Source organism: Anticarsia gemmatalis, chromosome 16 (assembly GCF_050436995.1).
Source record: "Anticarsia gemmatalis isolate Benzon Research Colony breed Stoneville strain chromosome 16, ilAntGemm2 primary, whole genome shotgun sequence".
NCBI classification, from domain to species: Eukaryota; Metazoa; Arthropoda; class Insecta; order Lepidoptera; family Erebidae; genus Anticarsia; species Anticarsia gemmatalis.
This window is the reverse complement of record NC_134760.1, coordinates 9,605,085-9,631,708: the sequence shown is the minus strand read 5'-3', so window position 1 is coordinate 9,631,708 and position 26,624 is coordinate 9,605,085. Positions and strand designations below refer to the sequence as shown.

General features: G+C 35.6%; 5 protein-coding genes across 6 annotated transcripts; 2 read left to right on the top strand and 3 right to left on the bottom strand.

Annotated features, from left to right (window-relative positions):
* Positions 1 to 2,026: 2,026 nt before the first annotated feature.
* LOC142979406 (PAT complex subunit CCDC47) lies at positions 2,027 to 9,483 on the top strand. Of its 2 annotated transcripts, none has more exons than XM_076124291.1 (11): positions 2,027 to 2,163; positions 3,014 to 3,163; positions 3,751 to 3,848; positions 4,580 to 4,684; positions 5,293 to 5,467; positions 6,411 to 6,544; positions 7,082 to 7,240; positions 7,637 to 7,827; positions 8,267 to 8,420; positions 8,821 to 8,955; positions 9,247 to 9,483. In XM_076124291.1, the coding sequence occupies exons 2-11, from the start codon at positions 3,022 to 3,024 to the stop codon at positions 9,349 to 9,351; spliced, it is 1,398 nt and encodes a 465-aa protein (XP_075980406.1). In that variant the 5' UTR covers positions 2,027 to 2,163; positions 3,014 to 3,021; the 3' UTR covers positions 9,352 to 9,483. The 2 variants fall into 2 exon arrangements, with proteins under 2 accessions (XP_075980406.1, XP_075980405.1); XM_076124290.1 differs by having other exon boundaries at positions 2,104 to 2,258.
* Positions 9,484 to 10,456: 973 nt separating this feature from the next.
* Positions 10,457 to 11,952, bottom strand: LOC142979515 (uncharacterized). The gene is made up of 2 exons (XM_076124455.1): positions 11,818 to 11,952; positions 10,457 to 11,740 (listed from the first exon to the last, which is right to left on the bottom strand). The coding sequence occupies exons 1-2, from the start codon at positions 11,842 to 11,844 to the stop codon at positions 11,270 to 11,272; spliced, it is 498 nt and encodes a 165-aa protein (XP_075980570.1). The 5' UTR covers positions 11,845 to 11,952; the 3' UTR covers positions 10,457 to 11,269.
* A 478-nt stretch (positions 11,953 to 12,430) lies between these two features.
* Positions 12,431 to 18,110, top strand: LOC142979581 (sperm flagellar protein 2-like). The gene is made up of 2 exons (XM_076124591.1): positions 12,431 to 15,754; positions 15,840 to 18,110. Exons 1-2 carry the CDS (start codon positions 12,453 to 12,455, stop codon positions 17,878 to 17,880), a joined length of 5,343 nt encoding a protein of 1,780 aa, XP_075980706.1. The 5' UTR covers positions 12,431 to 12,452; the 3' UTR covers positions 17,881 to 18,110.
* Positions 18,111 to 18,370: 260 nt separating this feature from the next.
* LOC142979619 (beta-1,4-N-acetylgalactosaminyltransferase bre-4-like) lies at positions 18,371 to 21,536 on the bottom strand. The gene is made up of 8 exons (XM_076124652.1): positions 21,533 to 21,536; positions 21,120 to 21,185; positions 20,969 to 21,034; positions 20,557 to 20,692; positions 20,364 to 20,461; positions 19,756 to 19,939; positions 19,165 to 19,287; positions 18,371 to 18,611 (listed from the first exon to the last, which is right to left on the bottom strand). The coding sequence occupies exons 1-8, from the start codon at positions 21,534 to 21,536 to the stop codon at positions 18,371 to 18,373; spliced, it is 918 nt and encodes a 305-aa protein (XP_075980767.1).
* Positions 21,537 to 22,303: 767 nt separating this feature from the next.
* LOC142979489 (beta-1,4-galactosyltransferase 4-like) lies at positions 22,304 to 26,286 on the bottom strand. The gene is made up of 9 exons (XM_076124418.1): positions 25,832 to 26,286; positions 25,500 to 25,571; positions 25,361 to 25,426; positions 24,676 to 24,811; positions 24,502 to 24,599; positions 24,109 to 24,292; positions 23,397 to 23,519; positions 23,014 to 23,109; positions 22,304 to 22,574 (listed from the first exon to the last, which is right to left on the bottom strand). Exons 1-9 carry the CDS (start codon positions 26,112 to 26,114, stop codon positions 22,334 to 22,336), a joined length of 1,299 nt encoding a protein of 432 aa, XP_075980533.1. The 5' UTR covers positions 26,115 to 26,286; the 3' UTR covers positions 22,304 to 22,333.
* Between the last annotated feature and the right edge of the window lie 338 nt (positions 26,287 to 26,624).

Genomic DNA, 26,624 nt, shown 5'->3' with positions numbered 1-26,624 from the left:
TCGTGATTTCGACAACCTTATCTCTATCTAATACATCCTCATATGTTATAAGTCATATTCTATTAGTTGTGGCCCGCGGCACCGTTTGCGAAGATATTGCTATGGCTCTGAATAAACATTTTTACAGACAGATTGTGTCCTTAATTTAAAAAGTAGCAAATAATGCTAGTCTTTATTCGAACGGGGACGGCTTTATGGCTAAATTTAAAAAGTTGTGGTTGCCGAATAAGCGACGCAACCATTCGACTCTCGCAAATAAAACGGAAGCTTAGAATTTTCGAACTATGTGTATGGAGAAGCATCTAATGCCGCATTTATTAAATAAAATGTGGTTTTTATAAATTGTGAAATAAATGTCTTTCAAAGGTTAATATTTTTTTTAATTAAAAAAACACATTCTTATTACATTTTAAAGAACAAGTATTTTAAAAAGAACAATAAGCGTAATTATTTTAATTATAAGTAACATTTTATTATTTGTAGCGAGATGTTCTGGGAAGTACGTGTTCAGTAGAAACCCAGTGTTTTCTTGATAAATATGATAAGTGCAGCATCAAACGACATAGTTGTGGTTACTATGACATCCTTGTATTCCATAAATAACGTTAATTACTATTATTTTTTATCGTCACTGTGTGACATTGCAAAAATACAACTAGCTCTACATATCCACAAAAAACATAAACTTTTTTAAAGGCTCTGTGGTTTTTTAGCTTGACCGCTATACTGCTACCCGGTCTCGGGTTCAAATCTTAGTACGGGTCATATATAAATTGTTTTTCAGTTTTTGTCAGGAGTTACTGTAGTGCGATTGCGCGAACATACTAATTTTGACGTTGCTGTTCAAACGTACAAGTAGCAACTGCCGAGATAGATGTGTGGTTCATATACTCGTATGTATTATGATATTTGAGTAGATAGTTCCTAGTATCTTGCTGAGTGCGAATTAAACCTGCAACGCTCAGTGCAATGGTAACGCAGCAACTACATTAACCACCGCACGACGCACTGTAAACGTTTCTGAACTACCTTCTTGTATACCTTATGATCTTCAATTTTTTACTACCCAGAACCTATTTATTATGCATACAATTATTATATTCAATCACGAGCTTACATGTTCACAATTCAATTTGTCAGTCAGCAAAAAAAGATGATAATTCAAATTATGCACTGTCAATGTCCTCTAGAAAATATTGTATTGTATTATTAATACTTTGATCATGATAGTATCGTGTACATTAAGGTTAGGATGCGGATTTACGCGGTGGTTGGCCTCGTAATCCTCGGTCGATGACGACAGCCCTGCTTTTGTATTTTGAATTACGCACGAAGGTATCATTTATTGGATAAAATTTTGTATTGTAGGTATTGTAAAAGACTACTTACTACCATTAAAGACTATCCTTGTAAACCATTATAAAATACAAATTGTGTTTTGCGTATGCCTCTAAGTTGTCTAATATATATATAAAATTCTCGCGTCACAGTTTTCGTTGCCATACTCCTCCGAAACCGCTTGACCGATTTTGATGAAATTTTCTGAGCATATTGAGTAGGTCTGAGAATCGGCCAACATCTATTTTTCATATCCATAACTAACACTATTTTTTTTACAAAATTTACATGGCAAGACATCGTTTGCCGGGTCAGCTAGTAATTTTATATAAAGTCATCCTTTTACCTATATGTAGTAGCTTTTGCAATAATGTAAGTAACAAGTTACATACCTATTTATTCCAAAAGTATAACCAGTTATTTATATTACCACTGATTAAACATTTTGGCTTGCTACGTTAACTGATTTGTTAACAGAAAATTATCAACTCGAAAACTCAGGATGAGCGCCCTCTGTTATTGCAAGTAGGAATTATTACGTATCAAATAGCCCAACCTAAAGACGTCAATCGGAGCGTGTGACAATGTCTTTTTCAAGTTATAATAATTTTGATTTAGCAACTCTGCACTGCCAAATGCCATGTGACGTGACATTATTAAATGTGTTCTCATTTACGAATATCAAGTCGACATTCTGTTACAATTCAGTGTTTTCATTGGCTTACAATTAGTTGTTTTATAGAACTACCAATAAGATTACACCTGGTTTTTATCAGTTTGATGGTCCTGATATCAAAGAACATATCGTGTCAATCCCGTAATAAAGTAGGTGAAATGTGACTGAATTTATGTGAAATAATCTAATTATTTAAGTTAATGAGCTAGTTTAATATATAAAAATAGTGAGGATTTGTTATCAGGTAACTACATAACATTACAGGTTACGTTATTATTTAACATTTTAGGTATAAAAAAATTGCACAGTCAGCCGTGCAGTTCAGTCTAGTAAAAATAAAAAATATATATTTAGATTTACCTTGGGTGCCAAAAGCGAATATATTCTACGACCTAGATTAGTAATAGAATAATAATTTGTTATAAGGAGGTACTTTTACTTTGGTCCTTCATTTAGGAGCATTACTTTTTATTTTGACATACTTGTCAATGATTTTAATGCTTACCATATAAAATTCCTTAATTTAATAATGTTTAAGTATGCTAAATTCATAGGTTAATTTAGAAGGGCGCGCTCTGAGCCTAATGTCATGTACTACAACCTGAAACCTTTCAAGTGACAACAGCCTTGGAAGAGAGATAAGATTGCCTTTGCCTTGTGTCACTTAGAATTAAAATATTATACACTCATTAGTTTGTTTGCATAAGGAAAACTACGTGTATTCTCTGTCTCACTGAATATAAACAATACTTAATTCCATTTAAAACTTCCTCAATGAAATCACTGTGTTCTACTTTCAAGAAACCTCATACAATGAATAATTAATTTTATAAGTTTTACTGTTGAATACATTAAAGGTAAATTGACATGTTTGGCAGAATAACAACATACCTTTACCTATACATAAGGAGTAACAATTCCCTCCAAAAAAGAAAATACAGATAGAAAAAAAAAAAATATTTTTAAATGTTTTTAATTCTTTTAATGGTTTAATTTCAGAGTGTAAGATGCGTGTGTTACTACTATCAGTAGTGGTGTTACTATGTGGCTCTATGGTGGCTCATGCGTATGAGGACTCAACCTTGGAAGATGATGACTTTGCTGAGTTTGAACAGTTTGAGGTTGATGATGATGATGAACCAGCCAGTGGTAAGCTAATACCTTACTTATTTATACAGTTATTTTAAGGTAGCATTAAAAGAAGGTTTTATTGTGACCTAAGTTTTAGTTGAAAGATAAATAAAATTATTCTCTTCAACAACTAGGCAGCCTTAATAACTTTTTATACATATTATACTATAATAATAGAGATAATTAGCAATGACTAATTTTTATTGATTAGATAACACTTCCCAAACTTATTAATAGGTAGTAGTACTGTTTAGTAGTATAATACCAAACTGGTTGACAGTTTGGCGATTTTTGTATGTATTTTATAATGTGATGTATTATATGAATAAACGTTATAAAAAAAAAATACATCTAGATATAGCCCAAATCTAGATAAAAATATGTAATCAAAATAAAATTTTGCATCATCATGTTCTCCTAGACACACTTTTTTTGTTTGAAAAAAAATAAACAATAAATACAGAATAAAAATCATCTTCTATTTATTATATTATATATTGTCCACAACATTGTCTATGTGCAAAAGCTAGTCTATAATTTATTCTTATTATGTTTCTATTAAAGATCATCCTAGTAATGCTAAATAATTTTTCTTTTGTATTTAGATTTCAGAGATGACATCAAAGAGTCACCTCCATTGAAACAAAAGCCAAAAGATCAGTTTGAAGCCCCCATAGAGACAGAGGATGAAATGATAGTGGAGGTAAGTTAATTACCATAGACAACAATATATAAACTCTTTAAAGAATGCTTATTGAATTTTAAATGAGCTTGGTATTTAAAACTTAACTGTACTATGGATATAATGATGCAATTCTCTTTTTAAATAGGTTTTTTTTAAAGTTGAAATTTGAAAAGATGTTTTAAAATCTTGTTGAGTTATATAGCATTACTGTTAATAATAATTGTAATGGTTGCAGTTAATAGTTTTTGTCACAATTATTTCTGTTGAGACTATACAAGGCCAGTGACCTAAGGTCATGATCTAAGGCTCTTTATTTGCATAGTAAAGTCATGAACAGTTTGCTATTATGTAGTAACATTAAGTTTTATGAATATGGTCTTGAAAAGAGCTTAGTTAAGTACTGCAAAAATGTTGAACTAACTAACCTGCTAGAGATTACTTGTCTTGTATATGGTTTGAAATAAAGAACAAAAGCAAATGTAACTGTAATTCATAACTATTACATACTTGTTTTTAAGATGGGAGACAATTGCCTAATCTCATATACAATCTAAATATATTTATGAACAAGTGTGTGTCATTGGATGGCCTTAAAACAGTGTTAGCATATTTATGTAAAGGTATAATAATAAAAGAGTATTAAGCTCTTCTCATGTTCAAACAAATAAGTACAACAGGAAATTCATGCAAGTGGAGCCACACTGGTCAGCTAGTATATGTATTTAAATATTGTTTTATATTTTATCCAGGATGAAGACAATGAGTTCGAGCACTTCCAGGACCCTGAGGAGTTCGAAGGGTTCCAGGACAGTGTGCCGAAATCCTCTGAACAACCAAAGATCACTATTTCTAAGGTAAAACTTTTATTTTGGTTTCTTTACCCTTGAAGGATGTGGAAGAAGCACGGAAAAACTAACACAATATATCTATCTATAATTAATAGCTTTATACCTAAGAGTACCAGTCGTAATGATAATCGATTTCCATTGGTGACTAAGATCACCTTAAAATGATAAAAGTACTGTATGAATAGTTTCATAAACCATAACTTTCCCCTTCATTCACTCAATCAATTTGTTTAATATAATTCCCGCCGGCTTATCGTTGCATCGAAATATATGTACTCAATAGTAATTTATTATGACCGTAAATTGAAGCAAAGTTTTTAGTTAGTAAACGTTTTTAAACATAGTGAAATATCACCGACAAAGTCGTGTGTTCTTATAGTAAGAATAGCGAAATTAACTGGGCTAATTTTTACACTTGCTCGGCCAAGCGCCTCATATAATCCTTCAAGCCTAATTTGAGACAACAGACAAAGTTTGGTGAAAACCTAGACTTATTTATCAGTAGTCATAATATTTATCATTTAGGTGACTAAAAAGACTAGCAAAATATTGAACACTATTTTACTAATCCTTTTTATGAAATAAAGGTTAACTTCATCAATGTATCATCACAGGTTCCTATAATGGTCCGGCCGAGATGGGACGCGTACTGGTTGGAAGGTATCTTGTGCTGTTTGCTGGCGGCCTACGCGCTGGCCTACGCGGTCGGACGCGCGAAGAACACATCCATCGCCACCAACTTCCTCAAGCTGCACAAGCCTTTACTTGATGATAACTTCACGTTAGTGGGTAAGGAAATATCATCACAATGACATTACTTTAAGATTAATTTTCTACATTGATATATTTAATCATTACTTTTGTAAAAGAAGCTGACTCGTGCCTTATCGCTTTTGAATAATTTGAGAAACAAAAATAAAACAGGTTTTTAACCATCGTTATCTTAAATTTTATGAGGATTGGTTCAGTGTTTTAATGGCGAAAGAGTGACAGTCGGACTTTAACACGGTAAAAGCAAACCTAAAAAGGCCAGGGTGTAAAAGACTCTATTGACATGCGACTACTAAGTACCACAAGATTTAGGTTAATATAATCTTTGTAATTAAAACTATGTCCTAAGCAAAACTTAAAATAGTACTACTATTTCAAATCATTCCAGTTTGCCAATTTAAAGTACATGTATTCATGTGAGATGCAACATTCACTGGGCAGGTAGCCAGAATGCTTTCACTGGAGTACGATGTTGAGTATTCTTGCTATTCGAAACACGTGGAAGTGACATAAAGACATACAAAGAGATTATTAGAGATATACACATCTACATATGGCATGAAAATTAATGTGAACTATAAAAGTGTTTTAAAAAGATATTAATGTACACTCTCAATCCTATTACTTTCGACTTTCGTAGACCATTACATTTGAGACAATTTAAACGATACTTGGATTAATTACACAAAGAAAAGTTGTCCTTGTTGAAAAATCACTATCTATTCAAATATGTTGGTACCTTTTAGAAATCCAGTCATTTATCGCCATACTTATAGACGCCATGCCGAAATTTAAAAAAAAATATTATTACTAGCAGACCATTGCGGTTCCGATCGTCTGTTTTTTTTTTAAATAACCTATGTTCGGATTTGTAGTTTAGCCATGAAACAATAACTGTTAGATTATATAATTACATTTATAATGTGAGTATGGACATTAATTGTTCTGTTATTGTCGCTAGGTGAGACGGGCTTGGACGTAGTAGCGGCAAGCGATGAGCGCGGTTGGCGCCGCGAGGCGGAGCACTGCTTCACGATGTGGTGCAGCGGCAGAGTGTGCTGCGAGGGTATGCTGCTCACACTCAAACTTATTAAGGTAACACTCACTCACTTTACTTTATTACACATAAATTACTAAGTACTGTGGGTATATATATTCCCATCTGCCACCCCTGAGCTTGCCACCAGGGTGGTGGTTGGCACTAATAAGTGGCGTGCTCAGGCTTGTGCCCAAGCTCAGGGGTGGCAGATGGGAATAAACGGTACTGTGTATGGACAGAATAAATATAAAATTAGTTTCAAACGAAAGAAAAATCAAGAACAGTTTTCTTATCAGAGTGAAAAAAAATTTACCTGCAAAACTTTATTTTAAAGAAATTATTTTAGCATCTATTCAGATAAAATAAACATATTTAAGCGGTAAATTTCGTATTCTTTTAAAAAATCTAAGGATTGTTTATTCCCTTCAGTGAATTTGACAGAAATATTTATTATTGCTATTTTAACCTTGTACTAGACTCAACGACACATTAAAATAAATTAAATTTATATTATGTCAAATAAGTAACCTTTCCACACATAACAAGCTGATTTATTAAAAAATAAAAAATAAATTATATATTGTATTGTACAGCGTCAAGACTTGGTGCACGTGCTACTGAATGTAGTTAGACCAACTCCGGACACGTTGCTGGTGCGTGTGGAACTCGGTAAAGACGACAGCGACCCCTTCGTGCTCTGCGTCGCACAGAAGAAGATCGCCACGCGACTCTCCAAGGAAATGCAGGACCTGGTATGTACATTGTTCACTCATGTAAAGTTACAATAAACATAATTTAGGTTGAAATCTGTCATGAGCTGTTTCTAGTAAGTTTTGGAAGTCATTTGGGCTATATTCTGACAGAATCTATACCGAATGAAATAACTAATTAGGTCAATAACCGTATCGCCACGTGTGTCGGGCTCGATCCCATCCGGGACAAATAATTGTGTGATGAGCACGAGCATTTGTTCTGAGGCTGGATGTTAATTTATCTATATAAGTATGTATTCACAAGTATATAAGTATGTTTATCAGTTGTCTGGTTACCATAGTGCAAGTGCTGCTTATTTTGGAATCAGATGACCGTGTGTGAGTTGTCCAAAATATTTATTTATTTATGTGAATGATTGTTTGTGGTCGTTCTAGAGCGTGTTCTGCCCGGAGCGGCGCGCGGGCGACAAGCACGGGCTGCCGGGCGCGCTGGCCGTCATGTCCGAGGCGCCCGAGGCCACGGCCGCGCTGCTGGACGCGAGGGTGCAGGCCGCGCTGGCGCTGTACCACCAACACGTGCAGTACATACACGTGTCCGACAGATACTCTGGGCCCAAGCAGATGGAGTCAGTACACACTATTACATTTTAATTCATTTATACAACAGCTTCCCATCTTATACTTGACCTCCATAGTTAACTTAAGGTTTAACCATATCTATCAGCCTGACAGGGAGTCAGTAATGAGTTAAAATGTCTTGACAACAGCATGCTTGTTATACTAGAAGGTGTGAAAGTGTATGAAACACCTTTATTTTAGAATTCATATTGCTAACCTCACTCACATTGTGATAGATGCAGGCAAACCTGTTGCCATTCAACAGTGCAGTTTATCAAACTTCAGACTGCTATTGAGGTTATTCCAACACAGATAGTAAACCCGAGAGCACTTTGTTAGATCAGGGATACAGTCCGAACCGCAATTTTTACTCCTATCTTGCACTCGAATTGAACTCCATACAAACTATTTAAATTCACAGTAACTAATTCAATGATACATTTGCAGAGAGACAGCAGTGACTAAGCCTCCGGACACAGAGCGCGTGATGCTGGTGAGCCTGGCGCTGGGCCCTGACGGCGGCGGCGAAGAAGTGCGCCCGCTGCTGCAGCTCGTGTTCTATCTCATGGACAAGATCAAGAGACTCCGACTTAGCAAGGAGGTAACTCTCAATACTGAAACTATGTGATTGTAACTCTGCCTAGTGAAGACAAATTTCGTTGCCCACTATCCAAGTGATAAATATCTTTGGAGAACTCATACACAATGGTCATCTGATTCCAAACTAAGAATGCAGTACTATTGGAAATTAACGAAATTGGTGATTGTTGCCACTGAAACGTGGGAACTATAAAAGAAGGGAGAAGGACTCGAAGCACAGCACAGAAAAGGGAGAAGGACTCGAAGCACAGCACAGAAAAGGGTTACCACTTACCCTGGTGATAAAACTGCAAAAGTTAATGAATATGACGATGTTTTATTTTGAAAATTATTTCAAATTAATTTTGAGAAATACTCGCAGGTATTTTGATAAATGCTGATCTCTTAACTATCGTTAACAGGCGTTGGCTAAGTGTGAGAAGCGTCGTCAGAAGGTGGCGGAGGCGTGGCTGCGAGGAGCTCACGCCGCGAGGCAGGAGCAGGCCGCCCAGCGCCGGGAGGAGAAGCGGAAACAGGAGAAAGAGAGAATACTGGCGGTCAGTACATAAACTCACTATACTTTACAATTGTTACTTTTTATATACATCAAGTTATGTCTTGTTTTCATGTGTGTCATTTTTCTGTCCAATATATTAAGATTTTTACACTACTTTTGCTTCAAATGCTTTGTCGAAAGATAAGTGTTATTGCCTGGATCTTCATTTTTTAAACAGATATTATGTTGAAGGAAATAAAGACAATTTTGAGCTTTTATGACCATCTCACATACTTATTTTTGCACTGTTAAATTCCATAATTTATTTAATATAATCGTACTATTGTTACAGGAGGATGACCCAGAGAAGCAGCGTCGTTGGGAGTTGAAAGAGCAGAAACGTCAACAGAAACGCAAAACGCCGAAAATGAAGCAGTTGAAAGTGAAGGCGCTCTGATGTCCCTTCTGGAACATTCTGCCTGAGTCAGCAATCAAACCCATGCAATATTATATCAAGTGAAATTTTGTTATTTATCATAAGTGTTACATAGTCATGGCTGCGAATAAATGAATTTTAAGTTATACCTAATACTTTGTTTTTATTTAAGTTCCATTATTTTAATGTATTACCATTATATTCGACAATTAATCGATTGTTCGCTCTTGTGCGCGGTTCGTCCACGTGAGCTAAATATTTAACGGCTAGTTAACGGTACAGTTCCCGTTCCCATGGGATTTTCAGGATTAAAACGATTCCATGTCCCATCTCGGGTCTTAAACTATCTTTGTTCAAAATTTTATCCAAATCGGTTTAGTGGTTTAGCATTGGTAATAAGGGTAAGGATTAACACCAAAGCAAATATTTTGTTGTTATGAATAATTAATTAGCAATAAAGAAAATTTAAAAAAAGAATACAGCATGTGTTGTATGGCTAATAAGTCTATAGTAAGTGCAGTTGTAGTTATAAAGATTACTTACATCTTGGGCAAGCTGGTGATCTACTTAGCTACTCACAAGTCAAACATTGATTCTGAAATCAACCCAGAGTTGCTTATTAAAACTCATTGTAAAAATCTACATGACTTATATAGTGACAAGATACATGGATGGGAATAAAGTTTGTAAGGATCATACCAAGTGGGGTTCTCTAGTCTCTGCCTACTGCTATGGGAAAATGGCACGATTTTATCAATTTACGTATTTAATAATAATATAATGAGCTCATTGCCCTAGAGCAGGGCTTTGATATTAATATAATAGAATCATAATGGAACATAGCTACATTGCATGTGTTTATTAATTAATTAGCACATTGTTCAGAGTGGGATGTTACAATCCTTATTTGTCTGTGAAAATATATAGATTGTGTGTTCTTTGTTTGTCTGACGTAATTAGCACTTCGATTTTTTTACGTCAAAATTAGCCAAGATTTATCACTTTTCAACTCTAACACTGCTCATTTTCAATATCTTATTTTATGTTAAAGTACCCTCATAAGGTTATTATTATTCCCATGTGCTAATAATGCCCATTTATTTAATAGTTGTAATGAAACAAGGAATCAATTATTCAAAGCAATATTTATTTCAAATATTTGTTATTAAATTAATATGAACAAAATAACAAAATATGTTAACAAACATAAGTATCTATTTCTAAGTCACAAAAGCATTGTGTATGACAAATAAATAATATGTATGTGTATTCAAAAGACAATTTCAAATATAGTACATGAGTTATATGTTAATGAAATGAGATCTTCAAACAGTCTTTTATTAATTGCAATAATTAATTTTTATAATAATAATTGGTACTAACATTTACAGAGGTATAGTTTAAATTTATAGTAGATGATAATCTGTTAGAACAATGATGTATGAACATGGGCGGCATGAGTGGCATCTGTGACTTAGACAAAACAAAATCAATTTGTTCTCAACAAACACTGTGGTGCTTACTTTAGGGTAACCATAAAACTCATTAGACTCTCACAAGTAACAAACGCATCAACTTCACCAAACAATTGTCTAATCCAGATACAAAATGTATCTATTATTTGTACAATTCCAAACATTTTTTTGAGCAATTCGCTTAAACATTAATGAAAATAGCTGCACTATCAGATTAATAATCGTTGGGGTGGATAATACATGCAAAATTAACTCAATTACACCGAGGACCTAGGAACATTTAGATTCAGCTTCTACACTTATCCATGCATCAGTACAAATACACTGAAAAATACATTATTCAACATTCAATGGATCACTTGAATACTACTACTATAATCTAACCTTCTTCACTCTTAACTTAGAGCAAATACGCATCGAAGGTCATCTCACTAGATTTCAAGGTGTTTGTATCTGAATGGATGTCATTCGTCGACTTGTAGCTTTTGGATTCGCGTCGAGACACAGTCCATGTCGGGCGATATCTCGGCGCCCGGCGCCGGCTCCACGGACAGGTTGAGGTTCTCCAGCGACTGGCACCGCTTGGCGGGGCTCTTCGTGCAGTCGTGGTTGTACCCGCTGGTGGATGGCTCTAACAAACTGTTCTTGTACTCGCACGCGCTGTCGCTCACGTCACTACCGATCGCATCCGAGTTCTCACTCTTAGTTCTGTGCCTGATTGGCAACACGTACGGGCAGAGTCTGTTTTTGTTTGTCGTTCGTTTCATACAATATCCCACGGTCACGTTGGACACGTAGCGCGTATTCAGCCTCATTACGCTGTAATTTGATTTAGATTCGCGCAAATAATCGCGGCGTGCTTCGGTTATTGCACTCAACATGCCCAAGTCGTGCAAGGCTTTATCCAAATTCTCCAGGTTCATGTGGCGAGATTTCTGTGAACAATGCAATCAAAATAATTAACGCGATCATCGCATTTAACTAATACTACGAAACTTGCATAAATACATACACTTTTATCCAATTCGTTACATTTCATCCTGAATTAGATCTAGATAGAATTGAAGAAATATACATAGAAAACAGTGAAAATAAACATCACAAAAAAGTCATAATAAGGAATGACAATCAGAAGTGTGTGTTGCCAGTGATCAGATATTAAAGGAATCAAATCATTAAAAAGCAAAAATCCAAAGCTACTATATTTTAATAAAACCTATATGATTAAATCAAAGAGATATTTACCCATAAAATGTTTTCAGATATATTTTCAACAAATACTTAATTCCTTACAAATTTAGCCTATTGTAGTTTGGGGAAAATTGTATTGTTTCGAGATCTGTTTATAAGGTATTATATTAGATTAAAACAGGTGTTTAATGTTAATTTCGCTCGAATCTTCGACCACTCACATCAACTCACGTGATAGGGGAACGCTTATTGCGGCTGAGTAATTCCCTACCAATCATAATCATTTTATACTTAGCTGACACAAAAATAAAAGGGATTTATACAAAAAGTTCACAACACCTAAACTCTCAAATTCTATATATTTTTGAATTTTAGTTACCGTACTTGTCAATTTAATATTGACAGGGTTGTGGCATTTTTTTTTGTAGGGGAAATCGATAAATTATAAACATAACAATGGCTGAAATACTAAAAGAGTGGTTAACGGAAAGATTACAAAGGCCTATAACATGGGAGTCGGTAGCATTTGGAGATATGATGAAAAATGGTCACGTTATCGCGGAGGTTCTCCTCAGCTACCGCGTTATAAACGAGGAAGAACATTTCTTGATCAGGTCTGGTAATGCTCATGAAGATATAAAGAATAACTGGAAGTATTTAGTTAATTGGTTGAATGGCTTGGATGTTCACATAAATGACATTGAACTAGAAAGCATAATGGATGGCAGAGGTTCTTCTCTATTGCGCCTCTTCTATCAACTATTTCTTCATTTAGACAAGAGAGATCGCACAAATTTTATTAAACGGGAGAGAAAAATGGTCTCGAATTTGGTTGAGAAAATGGGTCACAGATTCAAAGTGGATAAAATTGCCGAAGAGAAAGAATCATTTGTTGACAATCTTTCCAAACCTTTGCTGAATGAAAGACACTTTATAGAATGGCAAAGAAAGAAAGCTCAGCAAGTGAAGGAAACATATGATTACGTACGGCACAAGTACTCCAAGATGGTTGATAAAATTGAAGAAAAGAACACGCCGATTAACTTTATACCACCTAAATCACCAAAACTTACGAGCAAAGAGAGAATCGAGATGGAAAAGTTTGGATTAAAGTATCCTTGTAAATTCGAAAATCATACTTATGAGGAGCTTCTCTTAATGGAACAAAAAGCCTTGGAGCAGAGGAGCTCAATATCTAGTTCAGAGTGGGTGCAAAGCTATATGGATAATTTACATACTAGAATGCATAAGAAAGCAGATTCTGAAGAATTTCAAAGCCAGTTAAGAAACGCTCTTAGTGGATCTTTGTGGAATATGACTATTGCAGAAGAAGAAACGAAACTAGATACTGAACTTGCAAAAAAAGTTATGAAATTATCACAATTCGAGAAACAAATGTGTACACAGATTATGGAGACGAAGCAACAAGCCCGTAACCTGTTTAAAAACAGAGTGCAAGCTGAAAAAGAATTTAGTGAACAAAGAGAGCAGCAGTTCAACCAGTTTCTTGATAATGTTAAAGAGCAGATACAATTGGAGGTAGTTGAAACCGACTTTGAAAAACAGAGGCAAGAAAGGCTTCATAGAAGATTGTATGATGAAAAAATGAGACGAAAGCGTCAGCATTATTACGAAATTTGTTACGATACCATGCTATCAATGGTGGACTACGCGACTAAATACGCTTACTTCAGAAAGTTGATCGAAGACGACATTCCCGAGCACTTCATCCACGAATGGAAAACCTTATATTTTAAGCAGCAGCCTATATTTGATATTCTTGACCCAATGGAGGAGATATTGAAAGAACCGTCTGAGGAAGAACAAGAGAGAGACTCTAGGGTAGAAGAAGTTGTGCGGCTGGAATTAGATCGTCAGGAAACTTTAGATGACAGTGAATTTAAAGAATACCATAACTATTCATATCCTTGGATTTTGGATTCGTTAATCCCTAATTATGATCCGGAGTCCGATGAAAGAAAATACGAATATTTAGGGACGCGTATATTAGGTCATGTGGTTTACACCTTACTTGAGATAAAATACCCATACCCACCACCTCGGCCACCGGCTGATTTACCGCCATATAAGGCTAAAGCATTACTTCGTGGACTGCCTGATAGAGCTGTAACTGTGCCCATGCAAACATTGCTAAGCTCACAGAAAATTCATGTCGTTCGTTTAGAAACTGCAATAAACTTTTGCTTGCGGCAGTTTAAAACTGAATTGATAGGATGCGTCGATATTGAATTATCATTTGATAAATTTGGTGCAGCGGCTCAGGAAGAAGAAAGCAGAGAATTGATCAAATTAGTTAAGTCTGATGATGATGCTGTATACAAGATGAGTGATATGACTATAGCCACTATGTTAGGTGTTATTCCTGCTAATACAAAACAGACGCAAACACCGAAAACCATACCTGAGGAAGAGATTACCTTGTCATGTGCGGCTGAACTTGGAAGATATGCTTATGAGTCACTAAATGCTGGTGACACGTTGACAGACCACCTTCTAGCTGCAATGATTGTTGAATATCTAAAAGATCAAGATGATATTGAAGGTTTCGTTATTGTAAATTACCCGAATACATACAGAGAGGTAAAAATATTAGAAGAAACTTTCTTAGGCATCGCTCCACCTGATGAGACAGAGTTGGATGACAGAGATGATATTTATTTGGAGGAGAGTATTATAAAACATCGCAAAAAAGAAATTGATGAGTACAAAGATGTAAGAGTATCCAGACTAGTTAATGATCCTCACAAAAAGAGGATTCATAAACCTTTTGAAAGCTATTTCACTACTTATATTCATCTCAAAGATACAGAAGACATCCTTCAAGAAGTTTTCATTTGGGATTTGGATGAAGAAAACTCGGAATTAATTGATCGATTTTATGCTGTGATGGGACTTAATTATAGCTTGTACTACGAGGTGATGGATAAGGATCTATTAGCTCTTATATGTAGGTATATTATTGGAGACTTTTTGATGCCAATGAAATCAGTTGACGGGTTATTTGGAGAGAATGTTTTAAGTCTTCTGGAATTTCCATCATCTGACGACAAAAGAGCTAAGTCTAAAATGGTAAAACCAGAAGTGAGTAATGCTAAATCTCAAAATAAATTTCGTGGTTCGTCAAAAATGAGTAAAACTTCTATGTCCAATGAGTTAGAAGTGTTTAAAGAACCCTCTGTTGATCAATTTCCTGAAGACATTGAGATAGTTGTAGCAGAATCTGTAGAAGATAAAGAGTCTAAACCGCCGAGTATAGAGGAAGTAAAAATGTTGGCAGGAGAAGAAGACTGGGATTATGGTGAAATACCAATAGCAGAACTAATTGGCGTCGCTTTGGCGAATTGTTGGGAAGAGGTTGAAAAAAACTATATTCACGACATGGAACAATTGTTTTTCGCTAAAAGATTACAGATAAATTGTTTGATTCCGTACGCGAGATACATTAAAGATAAAATGGAACAGATAATTACTTTACCATCTAAGAAACTGGATCTAGTGAGTGCATTTCAGAAGGAATATAACGACTTTGAGAACGATTGGCGTGATATTAATTTAGCGAAGAACGAATGGCATTGCCGAGTTAAGGAGTTGCAGAATAGATTGTATAATATTTGTGACGAGAGAAAGCTACATGCAGAACAGAAAAGACAGTTATTGATATGTGATAATTGGACCATGGAAGAACTGACCAGCATGGCTAACACTTACATATCATGCATGCAAACCGAACTTAACAGGTAACAATCTTATAGTCGCAGTATTTAAATACTTTTTCACGAAGCATAATTTTAGGAACGATATCTATCTTGTTATTGTTTTCAGATCCATTATGACATTCCAAACGTTTCATGATTTCTACTTCGCCATGATAAAACGAATGCCACCGAATGATCGATTGTCTTCAAAAGATTTAATTAAAATTAATAGAGACTTTGAAGACACTGGAAGTAAGAAAGGGAGCGAAGATAAAGTATACAAGCAGTTGAAGGCTGCGTATCAAGACTTACATTTGAAAAATATTCAAATTGACTACACAAACAATCCGTTTAATCTTGTGCTAGAGAACAATGTTAAATTAGCATTAAAAATTATTAAAGAAACGAATGAATCCTACAGATCTTTGATAGCAAGGGAGTACAGCGAAATTGCTAAAATTCAACCACCAACAAAAAAAAAGGACGAAATTACTTCTGAAGAATCTATTAATGTTGAAGAAATTTTTAAGCAGAACGCTTTGAAATGTATCGAAGAATGGACGATGGGCATCAACGGTGAGATGTTCAGAGCCAGTTTGCGCATGCTCACATTACAATACAAATGTTACCGTGACATGAAAATGTTCAACGATCATATTTACAAAACGTTTATGGAAATTCAGGACGACATAAATACTTACTATTTGAATGAGATAAAAGCCGTTGATAGACTTTGCAAGTATTTGCAAATGGCGGTTGAAAACGGTAGACGTATACCTGAGAGCCTTATACTAGAACATGATACGTTTGTGATAGATCCTAACTTGGTGCAGTTTGCGCCTCCAGAACCTTCAGTAGATACAGGCGAAATAAGCGAGGCGACCGGAGATATGGATTTCAAAATCAGTCAACTAGCTAGACTACGCTCTCAGCTTAAAATTGTGGCGCCGACTGGAATTATCCTACAAAAAGCATTCATTTATTTACTGCAAGACTTCGTTTTCTTCGGAAAGGAATCGTGTGAGGGACCTCTTTTCCCTGAAGCATGGAGAAGCATTGATCCAGAGAAAATATCTAAATTAGTCTATCTATTGTTTGGAGACATGGTGTACTTAGATTGGCGAGACTTTCTACTGTACTGTCTCAACATCAGGTTCCCAACTGTAGAAGAATTACTAGATCTTCGTAAAAAGATGCGATGTAAAGATCTCGATTCTACAGAACTCTTGAGCAGAGATGATTTCATTGATATGGAACTTTGGTACGAATGTGATTTTGATCCTGAAGATAGGTACGCGCAATTGAGAAAGAATTTGATAAAACATTTCTTATTCGAACTCTTTGAAGCTGATGAGAATCTTATGAATTATTCAGCGTTTTTGTTAGCGTTTTGTAAAAGCAGTGATCCTATTGAAGGTTTCGTCACAGCTCTATCGATGGCTGTCGGTAAGAAGACATGTTACGTTTTGGCCAATTGCGAGGAAATAGTCTGCAAATTGATTAAAATAAAGAAATACAGAGATGCGTGCTTAGCGTGCGCTTTGAAATGCGCCGGCCAATTCATAGATATACTTTTAACCAACGTGATGAACTATTGTGAAGGCGTCAACATCACTGAATTGCAATATATCCCACCAGTTGAAGACAAAAAGGGTAAAAAGAGCCGTGCCGGAATTAAATCTCAGAGCAGTAAGAAAATTGATATGTCGCAAAGCGCACGCGCGGCAAAATCTAAGATTAGTACTTCGACATCGAACAAAACGTCACAGTCTGCAACAAATGTAAAGACGACGTTTATATGCCGTCCTTGTCAGGACGAAGCGGAAGACAAGGAGGAGAAACCGGAGATCAAGGAAGAAGTGGAAGATGAACGTAAGAGCGAAATAGAAGAGGATCCGAACTTAGCGTATGCTGTCAGTCAGACTGTGATATGGAATGTGCTGAACATTTGCTTGCCGTGGTACTTCGTGTTGCTCCCTGAGGAGAAGAAGACTCCATATAAGAATCAGGTAGCGGAGCTATTGAAACGCTTGGAGGTGGACACGGATAATGGTGATATTTACGTTTGCAGGTTTGTGAGTGACCCGAATATGTGCATAATGTTGCACAAGGTGAAAAAGTTTACTATTTTGAGCCTTGCAGACGAAATCCGTAAGGTTTCTATGTAATTTTATTTTTATTTGTGATTTTTATTGTCCATTTATTCTAGTCTTGATTAATTCGTTTGAGTCGTGTGACATGATTAGATTGTAATTTGTTTTAATGGATCACACATCATAATGTATTGTTTCTATTTTTTTACGATAAATTGTGAATTAAAATTATGCTGCGAATATATTATTGTAATTAACAGGAATAGATTGCATATTTAAATAATACTATTATTTCCTGTATCAATATCGCGCTATCGCGTTTATAAATAAATCTATACAAAAATATGATATTGAGTTTTATTCAGTTTCGAATTACCCCTTCTGCGAGGATACCTATCCGATTTGAGTATTTTAGAGAGAATTCCTAGTAGCAGTTTCAGAGTTTGTAAACTAGGAGATCTAAGTTACCTAATTTAATCTCGAAAAATAGATTCAAATGAAACATTTACAGCAATTACAATAACAATTTTAATCAGAACATAATTTATACCAATAAATCCAAAATTCAGAGCTGTATTATTTTCAAAAACGTTTTTCTCGCCACCCGTCTCGTGTGCAGTTCTTTGCCATTGTAATGTATGATGTGATTGAACAGAGTCTTGGAGTCCAGCTTCATTTTGTGAGGGTTCACGTCTGCTAATATGTGTGTGTACAGTTTCTGCTTTGACACGCTGATGAGACTGTACTTTGTAGTTTTCAAACCTTCGAGGCGATAGCGCATGTTGCATAGCACTCGGAATAGACTTCTGTGAAAAAATATGGACGACTGTAAATAAGACCGTTATAAAACCAAGACTAGCCATGAAGTCCGAAAGTATAGTTAAGACCGAACTGAGTACTGAGTAAATTGTTCGAAGCAGTTAATACATTTTTTTGTTATTAATACATTTCTTGAGGGCATACAAAGTCCCTAACCCGCACTAAGCGCAGTGGACTCAGTGCCAAACCTCTACCTCGTTAAATAAGAGACCCTTGCCCGGCAGTGGGACAGTTATTGGTAAAAGTGGATAGAATGTGCAAAAGGTCCTTAGATGTAATCTTGTCAAAAATATAATCGAAATTGAAGAAACAAAACAACTTTAATTACCGCTCTACTCCTCGTTCATTAAGTTCATGTGGCAATGAAGTGTATCGTCCTATTGACTGATTACTCCGCCATACTGTGTAGTTTTCGAACATCAATCTGAAAATAACGTCACCATATATATTATTTTTCTAGCCGGGGATACACCACACCAGGAAACAAATGTACGACAGACCGCGTCGGGTGAAGTTCCAATCATAATATTATTATCATACCTTGCAAACATGTCATCGTCTTCTCCGCCCCAGTTCCAATAGAAATTAGAGTAGCCATTGACAGTTTCATATTGCGTTGGAGTGAGAGCCGTTACACCACCAAATATTCTTCTGTAAGGAAGTCTAGAACCAAAGATATACCAATTATAATTACGAGTACGTAATTATGTACCAAAAGCACCATAAAAATAATCAGACATCTGTGTAAAAAACAACATGAATAACAGATAGCTAAATCGACAAAATTAGTGATGATTTTTTTTTAATCCCATGGTCCCGAGTAACCTGTGGAGCAAGCCAGAAAGAAATTTTACGTCAAAGTCGCAGAGGTGACTTTTTAAAAGATATGATCAGTATTAAAATAAAATAAAAATTTGCTTATTATTTCCTCCATAAACATACATACAGACAAAAGAAACAAAACCGTACAACAATTTCTAATCCAGTTTGTGGGGAAGCTGAAGCCTAAACTAAGGCAGGTCAGATCAGTGTTCGCGATTGGTCTACATCATTTCTTTCAGGCTTGGGCCTCAGGCCTGGCGTCGACACTCGGCAAAGATGGCATATCTACGAGCTGGCAATGATACATACACATAGCCATGACCTTCGACTGCTGAAGAAAGATGCAGTGGATTCTTGGAACAATTGTACATGATCCTCTCGTCCTCCGGGATAAGGTCCACGTCGTGAAAGATGAGACAGTCCCAGGTTCCGAACCTCTGAGTCTCCAGAAATGCGATGTTGTATAACGTGCCTTTGTTCCATTTTTCCGTTCCTGCAAGTTATTCAAGGTAGTATATTAAGTGTTAACTTTCAAACAATAGGGACGAGATGGTAAAGTAGCGCATTTTTTTGTAACCAACTCTGTTCCGTTGCTTGGTGGTCTACCCTGAACTCTTCTATTTATTTCTATATTCTGACATTTCCTGCCCACTAGATGGGTATTCAAGACATATGTTATCATACTAAGTTATTGCATGTCTAGAAGTAGTCAAATATTGAAGGTCCTCTTGAAAAGGAACTTTACTCTTTCGAGCCATCACTTAAACTGTGTGTCAGCACAGAGCATAACTCTCGGCGAAAAAGGAAAAGGCTTTGAGTTCAATTACTCTTAATCAGATAGCAGAGTCATATAGCCACGGGACTGTTACATATTTAATAAGTAAATAAGTACTATCATATTTAAAAATAAAGCTCACCGTACTGTTCAATCACAAATATTCTGTACTCCAGCAACTGTTTCTTCAATAAGCGATGTATGTAGTACAAAAATATTATTAGATTTTTCTCACGATTTCTGAAAAAGATTCACATATTAATAGCCATTTCCTTACTTATATAACCACTAGTTTACTTAAAGAATATTTGATCAGAAAAAGCAGTCAAACTTACCGGTAAGGGACTAAAATAGCTAATTTGTAACGTGATTGACAGTGTGGAGGTGCATAAAACCCTCCGAGCCTTATGTCCGGATGCTGTGCCTCCACCCAATCAAGTTCCAGTCTACTTTTGTTAACTTGTATTGGCCCTAGAATCATCACAATGGATTTGAATTAACTTTTCCAATATATCTTATACAAGAGGCCGCCCGCGACTTCGTCCTCCTAGCCTATGCGTTATTTTGGGTTTTCAGCTCCCTATATACCAAATTTCATCATGATCGGTTCAGTAGTATTTATGTGAAAGAGTAACAAACAGTCATTCATACATACATATTATACATACATTCTCACAAAGTTTCGTTAGTTTCGTATTCGTTTAGTTTGTAATATTAGTAGGATGAAGGTACTTCAGAAAATCTTACCCCAATCAGTAGTGTTTATCTGACACTTAGGTGTACCATTTGGATACATAGGATATTCGTCTTCACCTTTAAAAACAAATAAAGTCTGTACATTGGTAAATTCTCTACATTAATAAATTTTCCTAATGATAATATTATGGTTCAATCTTACCCAAATTTTTGAAGAGATGTTTCATGGATACAAACCACATGTATGAGGATTCTTCTTCGCCGTACGCTGAAATTAACGGTTTTAGAAATAAAGAGAGTTAAACTTGTATTGCTACATGTAGAGGTATAATAGTTTATCTTTTACTTATTATTATTATTTTTTTAATAACCCATATCTCTCCGACTGCAGGGCAAGGGTCTTCTCCCAAACGAGGGGGAGGGGTACTTATTACATAGAATAAATGTTTATCTGTGTGCCTTTCCCAGTCAGACACAAAATCACACCTTTTTGCATAGGGGGTAATTAGAGACCTAAGAACGCCACTTGCTACGGTCCTTACAAACTCCTGCTAGCAAAGTCTAAATAAAATTCCATTGGACTTTTGCATTCTTCTTAGTATTGGTTATACTTACTCATAGCAACCTCCGTTGAATTTATCAACTGGTATTTATACCTAGAGTTTGAAAAGTGGCTGAAAACTTTCGCAAAATCGATATTTTTGCGACAGTTGTAATGGACGGCGAAATTGTAATACAAATGTAGAACAGGCACAAGAATTAAAGAGAGTACAAATATCCAGTGTCGTGGTGAAGAGTCTGGCCGTGATTCGATGGGGTCAGGTCGACTCCTTGATGAACAGGCACTTCGGTAACAGAAATAAACACAACTGCAACTGTCCCCAGTCTGAGTTTCATTGTTAAAATCCATTGTCAAACTTTGCCCTCAACTGTAAAAATAAAGTAATTCTCTAAAATATCAAAGAAATAATTATTGTTTATAATTTTTCCAATTTATTTCATGTCTCAATCTCAAATGTCAATTTAATTTTTGAACGAATTTTATACTCTTTGGTTTTCTTTTTGCTAGAGACTTCTTGATGATGTAATCTCAGACACAGCCTCCACTCCTAACTCCGTAAAGTTTGGGATGATCATAGAGTACTATAATCTACATATTATTATACTGGGGCGACTGGGATGATAAGTGATGATGATGTTGAACCTTAATAACCGCTTAAGCATAGTTTAGGTAATACCCATTAACTTTCATTTCTCGATTCATAAAGTTAATCGGTATTACCTAAACTATGCCTAAACCGTATACCGTAGCTCTCTTCTACCTACTATTTTTATTTGTGATGTATTTATTTTAGAGGAAAATAAAACAAAATATCCAAATACTGTGCATGCATTTAATTTAGAACAACACTTTAGTCAAACGAATTCAATTCTGTCTGTGTACATAGAGTTGTAATTTTTCCTATTTATATTAGTTGCATTTAAATAGCCAAGTTGTTTGATTAGGTTTCTAGAGTCTAGTTTCAAATTATCAGGATTCACATCGGCTACAATGTGTGTGAACAATCTCTCTTTAGAAACGCTAATTATTTTGTATCGGATATTGTGGAGTCCATCTACTTGATTCCGCCATCTGCACAACCGACCAAGCAAACTCCTGAAACATAAATGAGATTAAGTCAAAATAATCTTACAGTGGCATTTAAAAATTAGTCAATGTGTATGATATTTACATCTTTGAAGGGAATATCGTAGAACAAGAAACAGAGGGTAACAATAATAAACGGGATATTCATAACAGTGGGTCAATTAAATGAGTCTCAATAAGAATAAAATAAAGGAATATCCTTTGATGTTGAGTGATATCCAAGCCAAGATATTGTGTCTTCTTCGGCAATATTTATCGAACAACAAAACCGACTCGACTCACTTGTTCTGCCTTACAAAGAACAATTTGACGTCAACGTCACTGTAAAGCGTTCTATAGCACATCGTGGAAATGTGTACGCTGATCATCGATCATTGTTGGAAGAAAGACAGGAAGTAATTCGGGTGCGATGCACCATTAGATCATTCAAATTAAGTAATAAGCTTACCGATCTCTTCCCCGTGTTTGTGGTTTGTGAGGCAATGAAGAATATCTTCCTATTGTAAAGTTACTGCGCCATATTGTGTAGTTTTGCATTGCCAATCTACAAATATTAGACAACTTTAATGCAAAATAAATGCCAATTTTAGTTATAGATGCTTATACGTTTAGGAAAGAGCTAACAGAGTTTCAATATTAGATTGCGTATTGTAAGTATCTTATAAGAAAAACAAACTGTTTTTGGGACCTCACATCACAATTATGTCTAGGGAAGGAATCACGAAACCTCTATAGGACTTTGAAAGTTAAAATTTGATAATGTAACATAGGTTCACCTTTGTAATAACTGTTGTTTCGTTTATAAACATGATGGAAGAAATATGAGAATACCTAGAAAACATATCATCATCTTCTGCGCCCCAATCCCAGTAGAAATTAGAATAACCGTTTACAACTTCGTATTGCGCCGGAGTGAGAGCTGTCACACCACCGAATATTCTTCTGTATGGAAGACTGCAATCAAAGATACAATAAGAAACAAACATAAGAAGTTTAAAATGTACGATTGATGTCATAAATTTTTATTATCTTGCGAACCCCTGCGGATAGCGTATAGACAGACAGACAGACTAGACATTTAGGTTTCCATCCGCCTTTGTGTATGGGTCCCATACAGTTGAACACATCGTTTGTAGCATATAAGGTAGTGTAGTTGCGCTGTATGCGCTGTGTGTCACATAGAACAATGTGTATATTCGCACGTAAGCATTAGAACAAAGAAAGATTTACTGCCTAGTACTATCTACATGGAACTGATAGTCAAAATAATCTGCAACTGACACTACTACGCCGATCAGGGGGGCCATCACGTATCTCAGTTGACAACAATTTGAAAGCGTCTTTGCTGTACATTGTTTTCTCCCTTAGATAATAGTGATTAGAAAGTTACGTCAAAGCAGCAATATACTGAAAAGTTACCATCAATTTGAAGAACACTAGTTGCCAACTGAGGTAAGCCGTAAGTGATTAGCCCGCTAGGCGTGGTTGGCTGAACAAGCACTGCATCAGGCCTAATGCAGAAAACTCTGATAACAATACTCACATATACTTGCAATTTTCCACCGACGATGCCATATGCAGTGGGTTCCTAGAACAATTGTACAAGATCCTCTCGTCCTCTGGGATGAGGTCCACGTCGTGAAAGATGAGACAGTCCCAGGTACCGAACCTCTGACTTTCTAGATACGCGATGTTGTATAACCTGCCTTTGTTCCATTTCTCTGTACCTAAATAAAGGAAAAAAATAAAATGCCCCATAGTATTTATAACATACGTATATATCTCAATAGTATCCCGGAATTTGGCAATAAGACCGGTATATGCAAAAAGATTTCGCAACCAAAATATAGGGCTAGCATTGATACCAAGCTAAGGCGCAAAACGTTTCAAGTTATAGTTAAGTGTACTCTACGTTGAGCATCTACATTGATCTTACCATATTGCTCAAAGACGAATATTCTGTACTCCAGTAATAATTTCTTTAGTAGACGATGGAGGTAATATAAAAATATTATTAGATTTTTCTCTCGATCTCTGTAAACAAAAACCAGTTGCATTAAAGTTGCTCACGGCAAAAAGCAGTCGTTATATTTTTTGCCAAGACAATTACCGATAAGGGACTAATATAGCAACTCGGTACTGTGACCGGCAGTGCTCGGGCGCATGGAATCCTCCCGGCTTCACGTCGTAATGTTGCGATTCCACCCACTCTAGCGGCAGTCTTGTTTTTTCAACTTGAATTGGTCCTGTAAGCAGCAAAATATATGAAATAGCGATAGGCTCGCCCCCTATATAGACGCGGCTCACATATTTTATCGCAAAACTTGGGTGAATTCATACACATCTGCTTGTATCGAGCGTAACATTATTATCATGGAAATGACGCCTTATCCTATAGAGGTAGAAAAACATAAAGACCTTTATTGTCCACAGAAACTGTTCTTAAAGAATAAAGTTTTACTAGCTTACCCGCGCAACTTCGCTTGCGTCACATAAGAAAGCAATCTTTCTTATGTGACGCAAACGCCACGTCAATATTTTCCTCGTTTTTGTAACATTTTTTATTGCTACTCTGCTCCTATTAGTAGTAGCGTGATGATATATAGCCTATAACCTTCCTCGATAAATGGACTATCTAACACTGAAATAATTTTTCAAATCGGACCTGTAGTTCCTGAGATTAGCGCGTTCAAACATACAAACAAACAAACGAACTCTTCAGCTTTATAATATTAGTATAAATTGTTCATAATAGATCTGAAATGACTGACCAAAACTGAAACGATGAAACTTACCCATAGAAACTTCACTTAAATCACAGTAAGGTGTTTCATCTGAATACTGAGGATCTTCATCTTCCCCTGAAAGGAAAGGATTTTAAAAATATTTCTCCGCGTCATCAACAAAGTTTCATCTAGAAGATTACCTACTTACCCAAGTTTTTGAAAAGATGTCTCATGTTCACAAACCATAAGTATGATGAAGATTCAGGGTACTTTGCCAACGCTGAAATTAAAACGTTTCCTTGAAGATCGCAATACTTATATAAAACCAACCAGTTCTTAAGAAAATCCTGCTATCAGCGTTTATCCTATTCATCTCATGGAAGCACTACTTGCCTAATACAAATAAAATTATATGTAACTTATTGCCGGGGACAATACAACTAACAATTAAAGATTACTGGTACTGGTGGTCTTATTGGAGACCTAGAATAAGTCTTTGAAGAAAATAAATACAGAAAATTGCTGCTTAACAATACTTACCCATTGGAATTTCCGTTAAATTTATCAACTGATACATGTAACCGATACTACTATTCGATTTGGAACTTTCAGAAGCGAATCTAATGCTTTTTCGGTAGTTATAATGTATGCTCACGTTGTAAAACACATGGAATAATAAGACGAGAAATAAAGTTAACACTAAGACCCATTGGCGAAGTTTCGAGTCAGTATTCCATGAAGAAAATGGGCAGAAGGATTTGCGGCAGAAGCAACCACAAGCACAGTTAATACCGCATGTATGAGGGTCCTTGTAACTCAACATTTTGATTTAGAAAAAAAACTTTTGTCGTAATCTAAAGGTTTATATCTCACGAAAGATTTAGATGCCTAAATAATACATTGACGATAAAACTATTAATTTAGGTATCGCGTTAAAATAAAAACGAAAATAATAAAACCATCATTCGACGGGCGATGATGACATATTGATATAGTTTTTTGCAGGTAAACATAGTTATCAGAATGCTTTCAGACATTTGGATAAAGGAGGATGTAAGACTAAGTTTGCGATTACAAAATTATAGTCAATTTATAATAGTGTTACATACCGTAGCGAGTTGCAGGCTGTGTGGATGTAAAGGAAACGGGAATTTTATAAGGATCGTGCGACGTGGCGTTTTTTGGTCTCTGCCTACCTCTATGGGAAATACACACATCAACACCGTCTAGGGATATTTTGTATAAAGTTCTTAAACTCAAAAAATACTGACCAGTTTAAAAATCTTTTGATAAAAGACAAATTTTTAAACCTTTTTGGATGATTCTAAATTTG